Raw genomic sequence first — 15,276 nt, forward strand, 5'->3', positions numbered from 1 at the left:
GAGGACCGCGAGGAAGCGGTCGTCGAGGAGAAAGAGTCGACGCTCGCCGTCGAGGTCTGACCGCTCGTCGTCGAAGGGGCGACATTCGTCGTCGAGGAAGAAACACTCGACGTCGAGGAGACGGCGTTCGACGCCAGAGTTGAGGGATCGCCGTTCCACGCCTGAAAAACGACGCTCGAAGTCGAGCAGGAAGAGATCAGCGTCACCGAGGATCTCAACCTCCGCAGGAGGGATTCTGGCGCCAAAAGTCACGCTGGATCTGGTGGAGGACGTCGGAGGCGTCGCTCACGCTCTGGAGGGTCTGGATCACAGGCCCCTCCCTCGAAGAAGTCATCGGTGTACTCGGTGGTATATACGCCGCCAAGGCCTGTGACCCCTCCTCCTCTACCGAAGGAGGCTCCCCCGGCTAAGCCTTTTGAACCTATTCATAAGGCTTCGTTACAGCACCTGTCCTGGAAGGCGGCGTTCCTCGTGGCCATTACATCGGCCCGCAGGGTGAGTGAAATTCAGGCGTTGTGTTGCCAAGAACCTTATACTGTATTTCATGCTGCTAAGGTTGTTATGCGTACTCACCCTAAATTTCTTCCCAAGGTTATTTCTGATTTTCATGTCAACCAGACCATAACTTTGCCTACGTTTTTTCAGAATCCTTCATCTCCAGCGGAAAGGTAGTTACATTCCCTGGATGTTAGGAGGGTCTTGAAATTTTATCTGGATAAGACCAAAGATATTCGTAGGTCTGACCAATTGTTTATCAATTATGGATCTGTCAGGACGGGTCTTGCGACCTCTAAGCAGTCTATCTCTAGGTGGATTGTGTCCTGCATACAGTTATGTTACCAAAAAGCTAATAAGACCTTAGGAGGTAAGCCTAAGGCTCTTCCACCAGGGGAAAAGCTGCCACGACAGCTTTGCTCCGTAATGTTCCGATTGCAGAAATCTGCAAGGCGGCCACTTGGAAGTCGGTTCATACCTTTGCTAAGCATTACTGCCTGGACACTGATGCCAGGGCAGACGCTCAGGTTGGGCAGGCTTCGCTGCGGAATTTGTTCGCACAATAGTGGCGTTAATTCTCTGTTCTCCACCGCCGCTTTGGTGTGGGGATGGGCTTGCCATTCTATTCACTAGATTATGACTATACACAGAGATCCCCTACTACAGAAGGAGTAGTTTCTGTACTGTAACTCCAGTTCTGTAGTAGGGGTATCTCTGTTATAGTCATAAGCGCCCTCCCGCCTCCCCGGTGGAGAGAGATGTTCATTTAAGGAATGCGACAGGTCTGGCGTGTTACGCCTTCAAAAAGAACTGAAAGTGAGAGGGACCTGCTATGCATTCTGGGATACTGGGAGAAGTTCTGGAAAGTTCTCTTAAAGGCACAGTATCCTATTTAAGCCACATAATGGCAGCCTATGGGGCTTGTCTGTCCATGCCTTCCTCTCTATCATTTCTGAGGGTTTTTGCTGTTAAAGCAAGGGAAATCTGGACAGGCTTTGCTGTTTGTGGATATTTGGTGGAATTTTCTAGTTGAAGTACTGGACAGTGTAGCCTGTGGATATAGGCTGCATTATTTGTCTTTAAATTTTCTCTTAAGTGTCTTTGCAGTTCTGCAATTTTCTGACAATTTAAGAGATTATTTTTTGATTGCCGGGGTCCACGCACATGGGCGGGACTATTCACTAGATTATGACTATAACAGAGATACCCCTACTACAGAACTGGAGTTACAGGACAGAAACTACTCCTTACTTTACATTAAGCACAGCGTTCTTAACATCTTGAGGGGACCCATCACCACAGTTAATGTATTTCCGAACTTAGCCTCCTTCAAACTGCGCTCAATTAGTAGTAAGAAACCTCGGTTCATGCCTGGACCTCTCCACCCTAAGCACTGTGTTGAGCTCTCCAAAGAATTGATATTACAGCTGAGTCTCCAAAGCTTGCTGCATCAGCTCGCCTCTCACCTTCACAGGAGTTTCATTGGTGCTTCATCTGCATGATCAGTGGTACTGTGTATTTGCCTCTGATAACTGCTCTAGTGATCTTCCTTGGTTTTTCTGCTAGCTCCTTAGATCTTACCATCTGAGGAAGTCTCCCTCTCTATGGCATCTCCAGATGAGTCACCAGTTTCGTCCGGCCCAGCTTCTGATGTTTCTTTCACACACTATAGTTTGCAATTCGCTGCCATCAAATTGAGTGTGCCACAGCACCACCTGATCTTTTTTAACTGTGGTGGTACATGCCTTACCATCCTGAACTCAATGGCAGTCACTTCTTCTTTTAATCATTTCTGATCAGACACCTCCACTTGGCACGCCCAGAATGAAAAGCCTGCACTTTCCCCAGAATAGCATCTGGGTGACCGTGTCGCAGCTACATCACGCCTTGTCTTGGAAATTCCAGTTTGTGGTCTCACTTGGTACAGGAGGCCTCCTGGATCATCCGCTGGTCACGACATGCTGTGCAACCTGGGATCACTTAACGGTGAGTCTGCCCACCCCTGGTGTCATCCTAGAGGGTTAGATGCTGCCTGCAATAGCCGGATGAGCCAGGATATCGTCAGGGCAACAGGAAATCCTACAGTGTTCATTTAGCTGGCCTTCTTCCTAAGCAACTCCCTTCTATACTACATACTTGATTACTAAAGGGCGAGAATTACTCATTTTTTGCAATAGATATATTGTGTACATTCCACCCTAATTTTATTAAATAGGTGTGATTTTAGTAGACAGTACAGTGTGTGTACCAATTACATCTTACACCTACCATTAGGTTTAAATAGTTATCTGCGTACCCAAAAATAAAACGCTATAAACGCCAAATTAGGATTAAAAAAAATAGAGACAAATATTGAATAACTCAGTTATGGCTAAGATTGAGAGTTGTTTCTACACAGTTATAAAATGTGCGCACTTTGCAAGGGAAAGCAAGAGTGCCTTCGATTTCTGGGATAGAGTAAACAACAAGAAAAGGTGGCAGCAGCATTTATTTTTCCAGAAAACATGCTGGCACTTACTTTTACCGGTTGTTGTTGGCGACCTGAAACTGAGAATAGTATGCACCTTGAGCTGTGGGACATAGTTCCATCAAAGCATGTACCCTAAAGATACACCTCCCGGAGTTACTTGGTTTCACGAAGTGCACAATAAAATAGTCACTATAGAACTTGTAATAGTTTCTTGTAAGCTTTTTGTTTCCTGCTGTGAGATACGCAATTCATAGCTCAATGTTTACTCCATTAATCAATCTTTTTAAGTAATTTTTTTTTAAGTACCATAAGCATTTTTTAAACATTTCCAACATCTGAAGAGATTATTTATATCATTCTTAATGCATTTGGGGGGCATAGGCACCCTTCGTCAGAACATAGTCTCTGTAGTATAATCAAATAATACAAACTCTGGTAAAGAAGAGAAAATTATGGCAATGTCCAAAAATATCTGTAAAATTTCTGCAAGATAAGTAAACCCTGGACTTGTCCTTTAAATTTGATGACGCTTCATGTGGTAGCATTTTATTTTATAGTTTGAATCTAGAAGCCACGTTGTGGCACAATTAGTCTTGATGCAGAAAGCTTCTTGCATCCGCACATTAATCTCTTATGCTCGTTGTTTCCAGTATATCTTCTCTTTAAAGTAGTCTTTTGTCTCGAACTAGGGTGGTATTACTAGAGATGCCGCGCGGATTTACATGATCATTTAGCTCCTTCACTTGTTTGAGTTTCTTTATACAGAATATCTTCATGTTGTAGTAAGGTTCTTGTTCTCTTTTTCCCAAAATTCAATTGCACGTACTGGTCAGATCCCCACCCCCAGTCGATTTCTTTAGGTGGCAGAATCATCAATCTAGTGCTTTTCATACATCTGCTTACAGTTCCATGGTAGCTTGCAAAGAAAGAGCAGGACCAAGCCTATGTAGTCTCCAACAAGTTACAGAAAGTGAGCTCTGTCACTCACCAATTTATTCTTATACGGTTTAAAACAAATTAGATGCATATGGTTTTGACTACCACTTTCTGCAGGTGAAAACGATCACCACCCTGTTAGGCTGTTGACAGGAGACCTCCAGGATCCATGCTATACATCTAGTTTTTACATAGTTGTAGTGTTGAGTGAAAGTGAACACGAGCATCCCCCAGAAATCACGTTTCAGCCCAGATACAGGTCAGTTGAGCAAGCATCAAAAGTTGAAACTGTACCAGAGCTCGTATAAGAAGCAGCCATTTAGTTGCTTGACTAACCTCCATGATAAACTTATATTAAAATAATATTCTTAATTATTTTCTTCAGTTTGTTTTCCTTCCTAGTGTTTGTCCAACAGTAGGGTTCAGATATATTTGATTTATGTCCAGGTCTAATCTCAAGTGCTTGGGTTGAGCAGCATTTTTTTTGCCACTTCATATGCACAGGTATAAAGTTGTGCGCTAGTATTTCTCTATGTAAGTAAGTCTAACTGGATAGTGAGAGGTTAGCTCATAGTGTTATGATTCAGCCATATGTAGTGTGTGTAGTACCTTATACTGATGTATATGACCCCTCAGTGGCTAGCTATTTTACAAACCTTGCTATGTGGAAATCTGGTTTCTATTCTTGGCGTCTATGCCTAATTTAAATGTGTGAATATAGGCAAGTCAGATGACTTTTCCCTGTTCTTCGTTGTAAATATGTAATGTAAAAAAACAACTGAAGATATGTGAAATACCACTTGATGTACACTAGATACAACAGTGTCCACACTCTCCTGATGCCCAGTTTTCTAGTGCTCTCTTAAGAGTAAAGTCCTTACAACACAATCACGGTAGCAATCCAATGTTGGACCCATGCAGTCTTAAAACATCTGTTTGTAATGCTTGCTCCTCATTAGAACATCATTTTGGTAAATAAGACCTGGTTCATTCATTGCCTCCTCTGTGTTCCCTTACCCGTTTTTGAATAAAAAAGATACTAAATTAGACCTCTGGCAAAATCCTGAGGTGAGATCCTGTTTTAGTATCTTGCGAAATGGTTGTCATTGGAGTTATAATAACCCAGCTGCCCGTGTCTATTAAAACCCTATTTGTTTTTAAGATTAGACCACGCTATCTCTGTATAATCTTTGGTTTGCATTTTACTCTCTGACAATGCAGAACTTTATGTTGAGTTGTGTGTTTACTTTGTTCCGAGCAACACCTTTTTGAATGTAATATTTTATAGTGCTAGTGAAAAATAATTTTCTCAGTACAACCGAAAATTGTTTAACACTGGTCGTTTACTTGCTTTAAACTATTTTTTGATCAAATTCTGAATCTGTTGTAATAAGTTATATTATTGTTTAAGGTCCCAGGGTAAGCGAGCATGGCTGCAGCGTCATATGACCAGTTGTTAAAGCAAGTTGAGGCACTGAAAATGGAGAACACAAATCTACGACAGGAACTAGAGGACAACTCAACTCATCTTACAATATTGGAATCGGAAGCTTCTAACATGAAGGTATCAAAAGTTTTTTTGAACACTTTGGTAATTTCTCTGAGATTTTCAAATGGTAATCACCCTGTTAACATTTACGAGGCAGAGCTGTTTTTTATTGTTTATACTACCTTCTTCCATATGACTGTAATTCTTCCATTAAGCTGCAAAAGCCTTGTTGATAGCCATTTTTCACTTCTGGAAAGTATATTACATTTGTCCAGAACATGATTTACGTTTAGTTAATTTGTTTTTTACTGCGTTTAGTTTTGGGCCATTTAAACTTTTGCAGGCACTTATGTGGCATCAAAGATGTCGTCTTTGAACCAAAGAAAGTGTGGCTCATGCATACAGTCCTTGCTTTGAAGGCATCTTTATTGTGCAGACCTTTCACACAAGCTTATGTTACTATCACCAACCTCTAAATGGTGCTAATTCATTTAGTATTACAAGTTATTATTTACACAGAAACATTGAAAGATCTGAAAAATGTTTGTAAAAGGGCAGAAAGACAATGGAGAAGAGGCTATGAAGAACAGAATAGACTACTCTGGAGGCTGACAATAACCCGGTATAAGAAAGAGATTGCCACAGCCAAAGCAGAATACTTTGCTGCTTTTATCCTAAAAAGCTCTAACAAATCACGTGATATCTTTAAAATTGTAAAAGATCTGTCCCACCCTGCTTGCACCAACAGCAATATCAAACCTTCACAGGAATTATGTGATGGTTTGGCCTCCTTCTATCAGGAAAAAATTTCCAAACTCATAGAAAGCATGGAGGATGTCCCCCCCCTCCATAGTGCAGCACCAAAGCAGCATGGAGAATGGAAAGAAGAATGAAGAAATGGATGAACACCTAATACCAGGGGCTATCCTGGATAAATGTGTTACCCCCGCAGAACAAGAGTTCGCGCAATTAGCCCTCAATGTAACATCTGGATCCCCATTGGATCCTCTACCCCATAAAATAGTAAAAGAATTTGGGGCTGAATTCTTTCCTTTACTGCGCCAGCTACGTGTCCAATCCCTCGGCAGAGGCATTGTGCCGAGAGAGTGGAAACAGGCAGTTGTCACACCCCTGATAAAGAAATCTAATCTGGACCCCAATTGCCATAAGAACTACCGACCTATCTCACTCCTGCCGTATCCAGTTAAGATCATGGAACGGCTGGTCAGTAGGTCTTTGTCCCTCTTCCTGGAAACAAATAACATCCTTGAAGAGGAGCAATTTGGGTTCAGACCAGCCCATGGAACCGAGTCAGCATTACTGATGGTCCTGGATGACCTAAGAATGAGGGCGGACAGGGGAGAGTCAGCAATTCTGATTCTGCTTGACCTGTCCGCCGCATTCGACACGGTGAGCCACGACATCCTGCTGACTAGGTTGAAAACCTTTGGAGTAGAGGGTACGGCACTTGATTGGCTCCGCTCTTACCTGTCAGATAGATGGCAGGCAGTGGCACTGCCCCCGTATCAGTCTGAGTTCGCTATGGTCCCACATGGGGTCCCTCAGGGGTCTGCAATCAGCCCGATCCTTTTTAACGTTTATATGCAGCCCCTGATGGCCATCATCAAGGCTCACGGCATTAGCGTGATCAACTATGCGGATGACACGCAGCTGATGATTTCCCTGGATGGTGCCCATGCAGAATCTCTTGAGACCTTCCACACCTGCATAATGAAAATGGCAACCTGGCTAAAAAGAAATTCACTACAGTTTAATAGCAGCAAAACTGAGATAATGCAATGCAAAGTGGGAAGAATAGCCAGAAACCTGCCTGTTGGCTTTTGGCCTCTAGACTCATGTGAGCCATTGGCACCAGTAAAAACGGTGCGGAATTTGGGGGTCAGTCTCAATGACAACTTGAGTCTGGAGACCAACGTCAACAGACAGGTGAGCAGCTGATTCGCCTTAATGCGGGGCCTTCGAAAGCTGCTGCCCTTACTTCCAGCACACACCAGAGCAACCGTGGTCAGAAGTACCATCCTCAGCCGCCTGGATTACTGCAACGCTCTGTTACTAGAATCTCCTGCCTATCTGATTTCCAGACTCCAGAGCATCCAGGCGGCAGCTGCAAAGATGGTGCGTTCTCGAGGACGTCGGTCCTCCACCTCCCTTGCTCTAGCTGAGTTGCACTGGCTGCCCGTTCATCAGAGGATCCGGTTCAAATCCCTGTGCACCGTCTTCAAGGCAGCACATGGTTTGGGTCCTAAGCCCCTTCAGGCCAAATTCAAGTGGTATGAACCCACACGGACCCTACGTTCCTCATCCACTAATTTCCTTAGTATACCTAGGATTAGGAAAGCTACTCATGGTGGCAGAGCTTTTAGCATAGCTGCAGCTCATCTCTGGAATAGTCTTCCGTTGGCAATTAGGAAAACCAACGAACTGATGCTTTTCCGCAAAAGGATAAAGACTTGGCTTTTCCCCAAAATCACACTTCCCTAGAGCTTTTCCACTCACTTGCCCTTTGCTGTTCAGTTTCTTTAGTTGCACTTTTACAGCGCCAGGATGCCCGTAGGGTTGCAGCGCGCTTTAGAAATGACATAAATAAATAAATAAATGCCATACATCCTTGCTCCTGTGGACGTTTAACTCGAGATTTTCTTCCATTCCCCTCCCTCGAAATCTCCTGCTCTGCACTGGGACATTTATGACAAAAAAATTTCGCTCAACTTTTACTGTTCTCAATTGTTTTTGTTCTACACTGGCATAAGCCCTGATGGGCTACTTGGGCCAAATCTTGCTCTTGCTCATCAATAAATAGGCCAGTCACCAGAAGCCATAGCCCTACACCTGGTGAACCCCCCCTTTCCTCATCCAGCACCCTATGCTTGAAACCTTGGTGGTTCAGGCGTCCACAAGTAGACTGAACGATTTCCTATTACGCCTCTCAATTGGGAATCAAAATGCATGGAGGCATTTGGGAAGAGAATATTCTCGTCAGCTGGCCTCACTCTTTTCTCAGTGAATGCCAGTTGCTTCCTGGGACAATGTGCGAATGCTTTATGGGACATGGTCATTGAGATCTTGTCTACAGTCCCTGAAGAATACATCGCTGACTTGATGCAGGTCGTTTAAGATGGTGATGATGCATCGAAGTATGTAATTTACCCTAGGGCTGGACACCACAGACTCCTTGGGTATGGCAGTCGGTACCAGTGTGGAGCTTTGGCAGCATGCCTAAGTGAGGTCCATGGGCTTCTCTGTGCAGTTCAGGCATCACTAATGTGCATGCCATTTGATGGTATCAGTCTCTCTGGAGATGAGGCAGACTCTGCCGTGGAGCCCTTCAAGGAAAACAGAACCACAGCGCACTCCCTCTGTCTTTTTCTGCATACATGCAATAGCATCCCCTACTGTTTTGTCCTTTTTCAGACTTCAGAAGGGGCTTGGTGCTGCAGTAACGCCAAGGTCCACCTCAACAACAGCGACCCAAGTCGACTTTTCGAGGCTGAGGTCTGGGATCTGGTCGACAATGTTCATGTCCTAAGGGGCAACATACTGCTCATTCCCCCGCCCCTCAGTCCACCACCACCAAGTCACTTTAGATTGCTCTCAGTTGCACAAGACCACCCGGTTGGAGGCAGGGTAAGCTGTTCCCTTCAGGGGCGACTGAGCATTACTTCCGACAGATGGGGTGCTTCAAATAGTCCAGCATGGATATGCCTTACCATTCCTTCCAGATCCCCCATATATATGAAGTATTGTGATTATATCTCTGGGGATAGGAAATGTCAATGTATTAGTGAGTGTTGACAATAAATATATATTTTTATAACTACACTGTGTTGTTCTTTTGCACTTAACCTACACTATATAATTCGTACTGGTAAAACAAGCTCCTTCACACTCCTTCTGGACTAAGCCCGGAGGGTGCACTCCACAGCTACCACCTAGAGAGCTTTCTAAGGTTGTCTAAGACTACTAAAATCACCATAATGGATTACTGGAGGGTGCTCTACTTAAATAAGTGTGCACCATATACTAAGCCAGCCTCCTACAACCAGTACTAACTGGACCAGGACTGGGACTTGCTAGAGCCCTGTGCTGGTGTTTGTCTCTGAGGTCCTCGTAGCCTTAGAAGTAACTCCTGGGAGCCGCTCTAGAAACCCTGAAAAGTTGTGGCTCAGTGAATTGTTTAGATTTCCAAGACCTCCCGGGACTTGAGTCAAAAATGACCAATTTCGATGCTCCTTCCTCAGATACGGCATCAGACTTTTCCCACTGAGGGATTTTCAGTTCCATAAAAAAGACTAAGTCAGACAGTAAAATCTTTAACCGGGACAAACCCACTTGATGGATTTGACCTGCTCTCTATTACCGTCGGCCTGAAATTGCACCTAGGTCCAGGCCTTTCGCTTCCCTAGACTAGCATTGTCATTTAATGCTATTTGATAATATTTTGCCCTGAAAAGTTTGAAACTTAAAAGCTCTGTTTTTCTTGTTGGGTTTTTGTCTTTTGTTGTCAATTTGTTTATTAAATGTTGCTCTATTTTTCTAATTCCATTTGTGATTTTTATTGTTTGGTGTTTTGACTTTACTGTTTTGGTACTGCAAAAGTCTACCCCACTAAAAAAGAGATAGTTCAAACACTCTTAAAAATCATTTTACATCCAGTGGAATATCGACCAGCGTTATTCCACTCTCAATCAAGCGAAAGAACTCTTTGTACTTCTTCAGGTGCGCTCTCTAAAATTTCTCAATAATCTCCCACTATTACTAACTTCAGAGTAGGTCCCTATACAATATTAACAACCTCTCTCGTTGCTTAATATCACACCAGCAGACAAAACACTTCTCTTTACACACTGCCCTAGATTATGCCTATATGCTGTGTCATAACTATCAAGACATTGAGCTCAGGTAAAGTTAGTGACTTTGAGGTTCACCCAGACAACTTAAAAGTCAGTATTCTTTGAGGTGGGAAATTGTCCACACCAGATAACTTCCTTACATACCAATAGATCAAAAAGGATGCTACAAGATTCTCTGCAGCATGCTGTGGCATATGTTCAGCTAAGTTCTCAGTTCATGGCTATTGCCATGAAATGCTGCTGAGGAGATTATTTGGGCTGTGATTTAAATCTGTTATGCCAAATACCTGTCAACTAATTCAAGAACGTCCATTACATGGATCCGAGCTCTAAGGATCTCATGCGGACTATGTGATCCACAAGATGAAAACAGTGTCCCAGATCCCCAAAACCACTGGGCAAGATTAGAGGATGAATTTTACAGGGTGTTGCTGCTAACCAGTTGAGGCATGTAGTGCCTGAACCAGTACTAATAGTAGCAGAGACACCCATTGTCCCAGAGACCGAAAAGGGTTGAGCAGAGGCATTTGGAACTAGCAGCAGTGAGCCTCTCTTGTAAATGCTATTGTTTTCCAAATAATTTTTGGGGAAAGACAATGGGTGCTAGATATTGTACAGAGTGGCTTTAGGCTCCATTGTTGGAGGTCCTGCCCTGTCCAAGACCTTAACTGCTGGACTGCCGAGCACAGAATATTTAAGCATTCATCCAAAAGAAGTGCAAGGGTGCCAAGCAATAATACCTGTCAAACAAATTGATTGAAAAAGAACATTTTGGAATGCTGGCAGAGCACCACATGTGAGCCATATGTTTACAGTGTGTATTTCTGTATGCCACCTCTGAACAGTTGCTGCACATTAAATTGTGAGGTTAATATTAGTAACGCAGAGTCCCACTTTCAGCTTAAATTTGGTGCCATATATTTTTTCAAAGTATAAAGAGGTGGGAGCAGCCTTCCTATGGCATTAGAGGACTATTGTCTATCTACTGTGATCGACTAGTTGATCAAGACATACTGGTATCGAACAGTGGCACATAATTTACAGATACTAGTAAGAGAATGCCCTTGGCTTAGGCATTCTAATAAATTCACAATCATACCCGTGCACGTCATTCAAGACTTTGCAGCAGTGTTGGGCACAAGGCTCACAGACGTATACCATGGAGAATGGAATGGCTCACTACTCCTCCAATGTCACCAATGTTTAACGAACTGTCATCCAAATAATAAGCCTGCCCGTTCCCTTTGTAACTCCGTAATATTGTGTGTCTTCATACTCTTGAAGGCTGGGCTGAACATAAAACTTCAGCAACAATTTCTGGGGGGCTAATGGTGCCAGGAGATTGGGGACTGGAAAAATAAACACTGCCACAAGTAGGTTTTCAGTCACTGTACTAGCGATGCTAGAAAAAAAACATCACATTTAATATCCTTCTAAATACATACTCCCCACTGTAGAAGACTTAAGATTGATTTTTCAATGCACCTTACTGGTATGCAAAAGACGACTGGGGAAAATACAACCTCCCACCGCCCCTCTTAACAGGCCAGAGCTCACTGATGTCCACCTAGCTCTTAAGTTGTTCTTGCCCTCACAAAGTTCAGTTCCATCCTTTTCCAATTAGGTAATAGTGTGCAATGTATTATCTGAACTTATGTTAGAAACAAGATAAACATCTTCTATCAATGCATATTAGACTGTTTTTACTGTTTATGACCTCTGGCATCTTTCTTCATCATACCTGTGGTTAGGGAGGGGCTCAAGAAAATAATCAGTTTCAGGACTTCATACCCTCCTTGAAAACAGCACTGTCCAATTTGCTATTGAGCCTCTATCCCTCCAATGTACTCCACAGTTTATGCGTAAATCAGAATCATACATAAGTTAAGTTAAATTAAATTATTAGTCTTGGAAGGCTGCCTAAATAACGGGATTGGCTCGTTTTACACTCTCCCAGAATACACTTTATTTTTACTTGAGTAAAGTAACCTTAGGAATTCTCCTCTCCTTCTTTCCCAAAGTAATCAGACTTTAACATTACTCCATTCAATTGACCTTGTGTTTTTGCCAATCTGACCTCTCCAGTGGAAAGGCCTTTGCATACATTTTGAACTTAAAAGTATGAAATAGAATAAACATATATACAGTAATCTAAACTTTTGTAAATTATGGCTCGATTTGCACTGCTTTAACATATTCAGTGCAATCCATAGCTAAATAGATGATGTCATGCATTGTTGCTCATAGTCGGAAGACAAACCGGCCTCTCTCCACAAGAAGATTGAGTCACTGCTGCTCTTCTAACTGCTTTTCAAATGTTCATAAACCAACCTTTTATTTTGCACAGTAATTCAATAATTTAATTAGCAAGCTAATATGTACCCATTATGGTGTTTTATACAGTGCGTTTTGGTGCAGGAGACCTTCTACGGGCTCACATGAATCGTGTAAATCTTGAATATAAGGGTAACGAGTAGAAAATGCCATTAAACGTGACAGAAATACCCAAATGTACAGTGTTGTTACACATTAATACATTTGCCAAAACGAACAGGAGTATAAGTTAAATCGATAAATAGTATAAAAATCCTATTGGGAATATAGGCAGTCTGAGCAAGGCTTTATCTTATCGTCGACTGTGAAGATAGCAAACGATCACTCCATCATCACGTGTACACTCTATGTGCAAGTACTCTACACTTCAAATCCCCACCAACATGGGCTTAAAGCCATAGTGATTCCTTTAAAATCATAATATTATTGGGGTCAGCATAATATTTTTATTGGAACTATTGTTCTGCCCTTTATCATATTTATTTACAACAAGGGGTGGTGATGGACAGAGTCTCTGAATTAAGCAGAGTACTCTCACCCAGTCAAGAGATCAGGGCTAGATCCAACACCGTTTTTTAGCTCATTGCACCATCCCAGTTTCAGAACCTGGCTGTATGCAAATTAGTCTGTCCCTGGCCCAGTGCATCATGGGAACAGGGCAGACCAGACTACAAAAGCCAATTCTTACACTGGGAAGGAAACAAGCTTCCGGGGACCGGTTTCTGCCATTTCAGGCGTCTTCGGCCCGGCTTGCTTGAATCCTGATGGTGCAATGAGCAAGGGACTCACATCTGAGTATACCCTTCCACGCTTAGGGTGGACAAAATTATTTACAACAAGGGGTGGTGATGGACAGAGTCTCTGAATTAAGCAGAGTACTCTCACCCAGTCAAGAGATCAGGGCTAGATCCAACACCGTTTTTTAGCTCATTGCACCATCCCAGTTTCAGAACCTGGCTGTATGCAAATTAGTCTGTCCCTGGCCCATTGCATCATGGGAACAGGGCAGACCAGACTACAAAAGCCAATTCTTACACTGGGAAGGAAACAAGCTTCCGGGGACCGGTTTCTGCCATTTCAGGCGTCTTCGGCCCGGCTTGCTTGAATCCTGATGGTGCAATGAGCAATGGACTCACATCTGAGTATACCCTTCCACGCTTAGGGTGGACAAAATTATTTACAACAAGGGGTGGTGATGGACAGAGTCTCTGAATTAAGCAGAGTACTCTCACCCAGTCAAGAGATCAGGGCTAGATCCAACACCGTTTTTTAGCTCATTGCACCATCCCAGTTTCAGAACCTGGCTGTATGCAAATTAGTCTGTCCCTGGCCCAGTGCATCATGGGAACAGGGCAGACCAGACTACAAAAGCCAATTCTTACACTGGGAAGGAAACAAGCTTCCGGGGACCGGTTTCTGCCATTTCAGGCGTCTTCGGCCCGGCTTGCTTGAATCCTGATGGTGCAATGAGCAAGGGACTCACATCTGAGTATACCCTTCCACGCTTAGGGTGGACAAAATCATATTTAGTTTGAATATTTTGGCCAGTACTTTTTGTGATGCAACAGTACTTCCATTTGTTCTTCAGCAGCCCCTCTTATGATAACCCTTGTATACCCAAATTTAAACACAATCAAATATATAACAATCCTGACTGGACCTCTGGTCTGTTATACAAACGTGTTATTGTTGATTCCTCATGTGGAATGCCACAAGTGCAACCCTGCAGTTAAACACTGACAATGTTAATGTTCAAAAACAAAATCATCCCCGGATTCAAATTGCCGGTCACCTATACCCCAACCTGATTTACTTTCTTGATGTAATGGTTTATTTGGAACCAAAGTTTGTACACAGAGAACTACAGACCACAATCTTCTCTACTACTCACGTTTTCATTCCAAAGTACTATAATGCAGTTTGATGGTTGGCAAACTCTTGAAGGTTTAAAGGATTGTAAGTGATCAAGCTCAACACAACATTCAAGCAGTAATAACATTAAAAAGAAATCGAAAAAAGGTTTTCAGCCCAAAGTCCTTGAGAAAGCCACAAGTAGGCTATCCCAACATCTCAAGGGAAGCACTTTTGTCACAAAAAACAAGAAGCCCCACCTGAAGACTGTCTCAAATGATTAAGTTGAAAGCATGAAGATCAAGTCTGGCCTACCTAAACACTGGTCAGTGTTGCAGTTTGAAACTTACTTTAACATTTTTCAAGGTAAACCCATATTTGCGTACACTTAACACCGAAACCTTAAAGACCTTTGTTGTAAGAAACCAGCCTTGGAGAATAGACCTAGCCAGTACATCAATCCACAGGACACCATACCCTGTTCAAATTGTGCCCATTGTAAATCCTATACTGGACAGATATTCCACATTAAGAACACCTATATGTATCTTCAGCAAGATTTACTTCAGCAAGATTTGCATTGAGCACAATAAAAAATAAAAAACAGCTATCTGATCATAAGTTGCATTAGAAAGAATTCTGAACGATTATTGTAGCTAAACATTTTGCAGAGATGGAACAAAATACCAACTCTGGTACAAAGTCCTTGAACAACTTCAAAAGAATTAGGAACCAGACAACAATAAAATGTTGTTCCGTAGAGAAACATACTGAATAAAAAAAACTGCAATATGGAGCTTTAAAGATTAAACAATTTTTGTTGAAATGCC

At 42.7% G+C, this 15,276-nt stretch overlaps 1 protein-coding gene across 7 annotated transcripts in view; it reads left to right on the forward strand.

The window, feature by feature from the left end:
* The window catches only part of APC (APC regulator of Wnt signaling pathway), an 897,802-nt gene that overhangs the window by 477,051 nt on the left and 405,475 nt on the right, over positions 1–15,276 (forward strand). For all 7 annotated transcript variants that reach the window (XM_078675503.1, XM_078675505.1, XM_078675507.1 and 4 more), the window contains one exon: positions 5,313–5,465. In XM_078675503.1, coding sequence (XP_078531629.1) covers positions 5,331–5,465 — 135 coding nt within the window. In that variant the 5' untranslated portion in view covers positions 5,313–5,330. The remainder of the gene's footprint in view (positions 1–5,312; positions 5,466–15,276) is intronic.

This window comes from Lissotriton helveticus, chromosome 2_1 (genome assembly GCF_964261635.1).
Source record: "Lissotriton helveticus chromosome 2_1, aLisHel1.1, whole genome shotgun sequence".
Taxonomy (NCBI): Eukaryota; Metazoa; Chordata; class Amphibia; order Caudata; family Salamandridae; genus Lissotriton; species Lissotriton helveticus.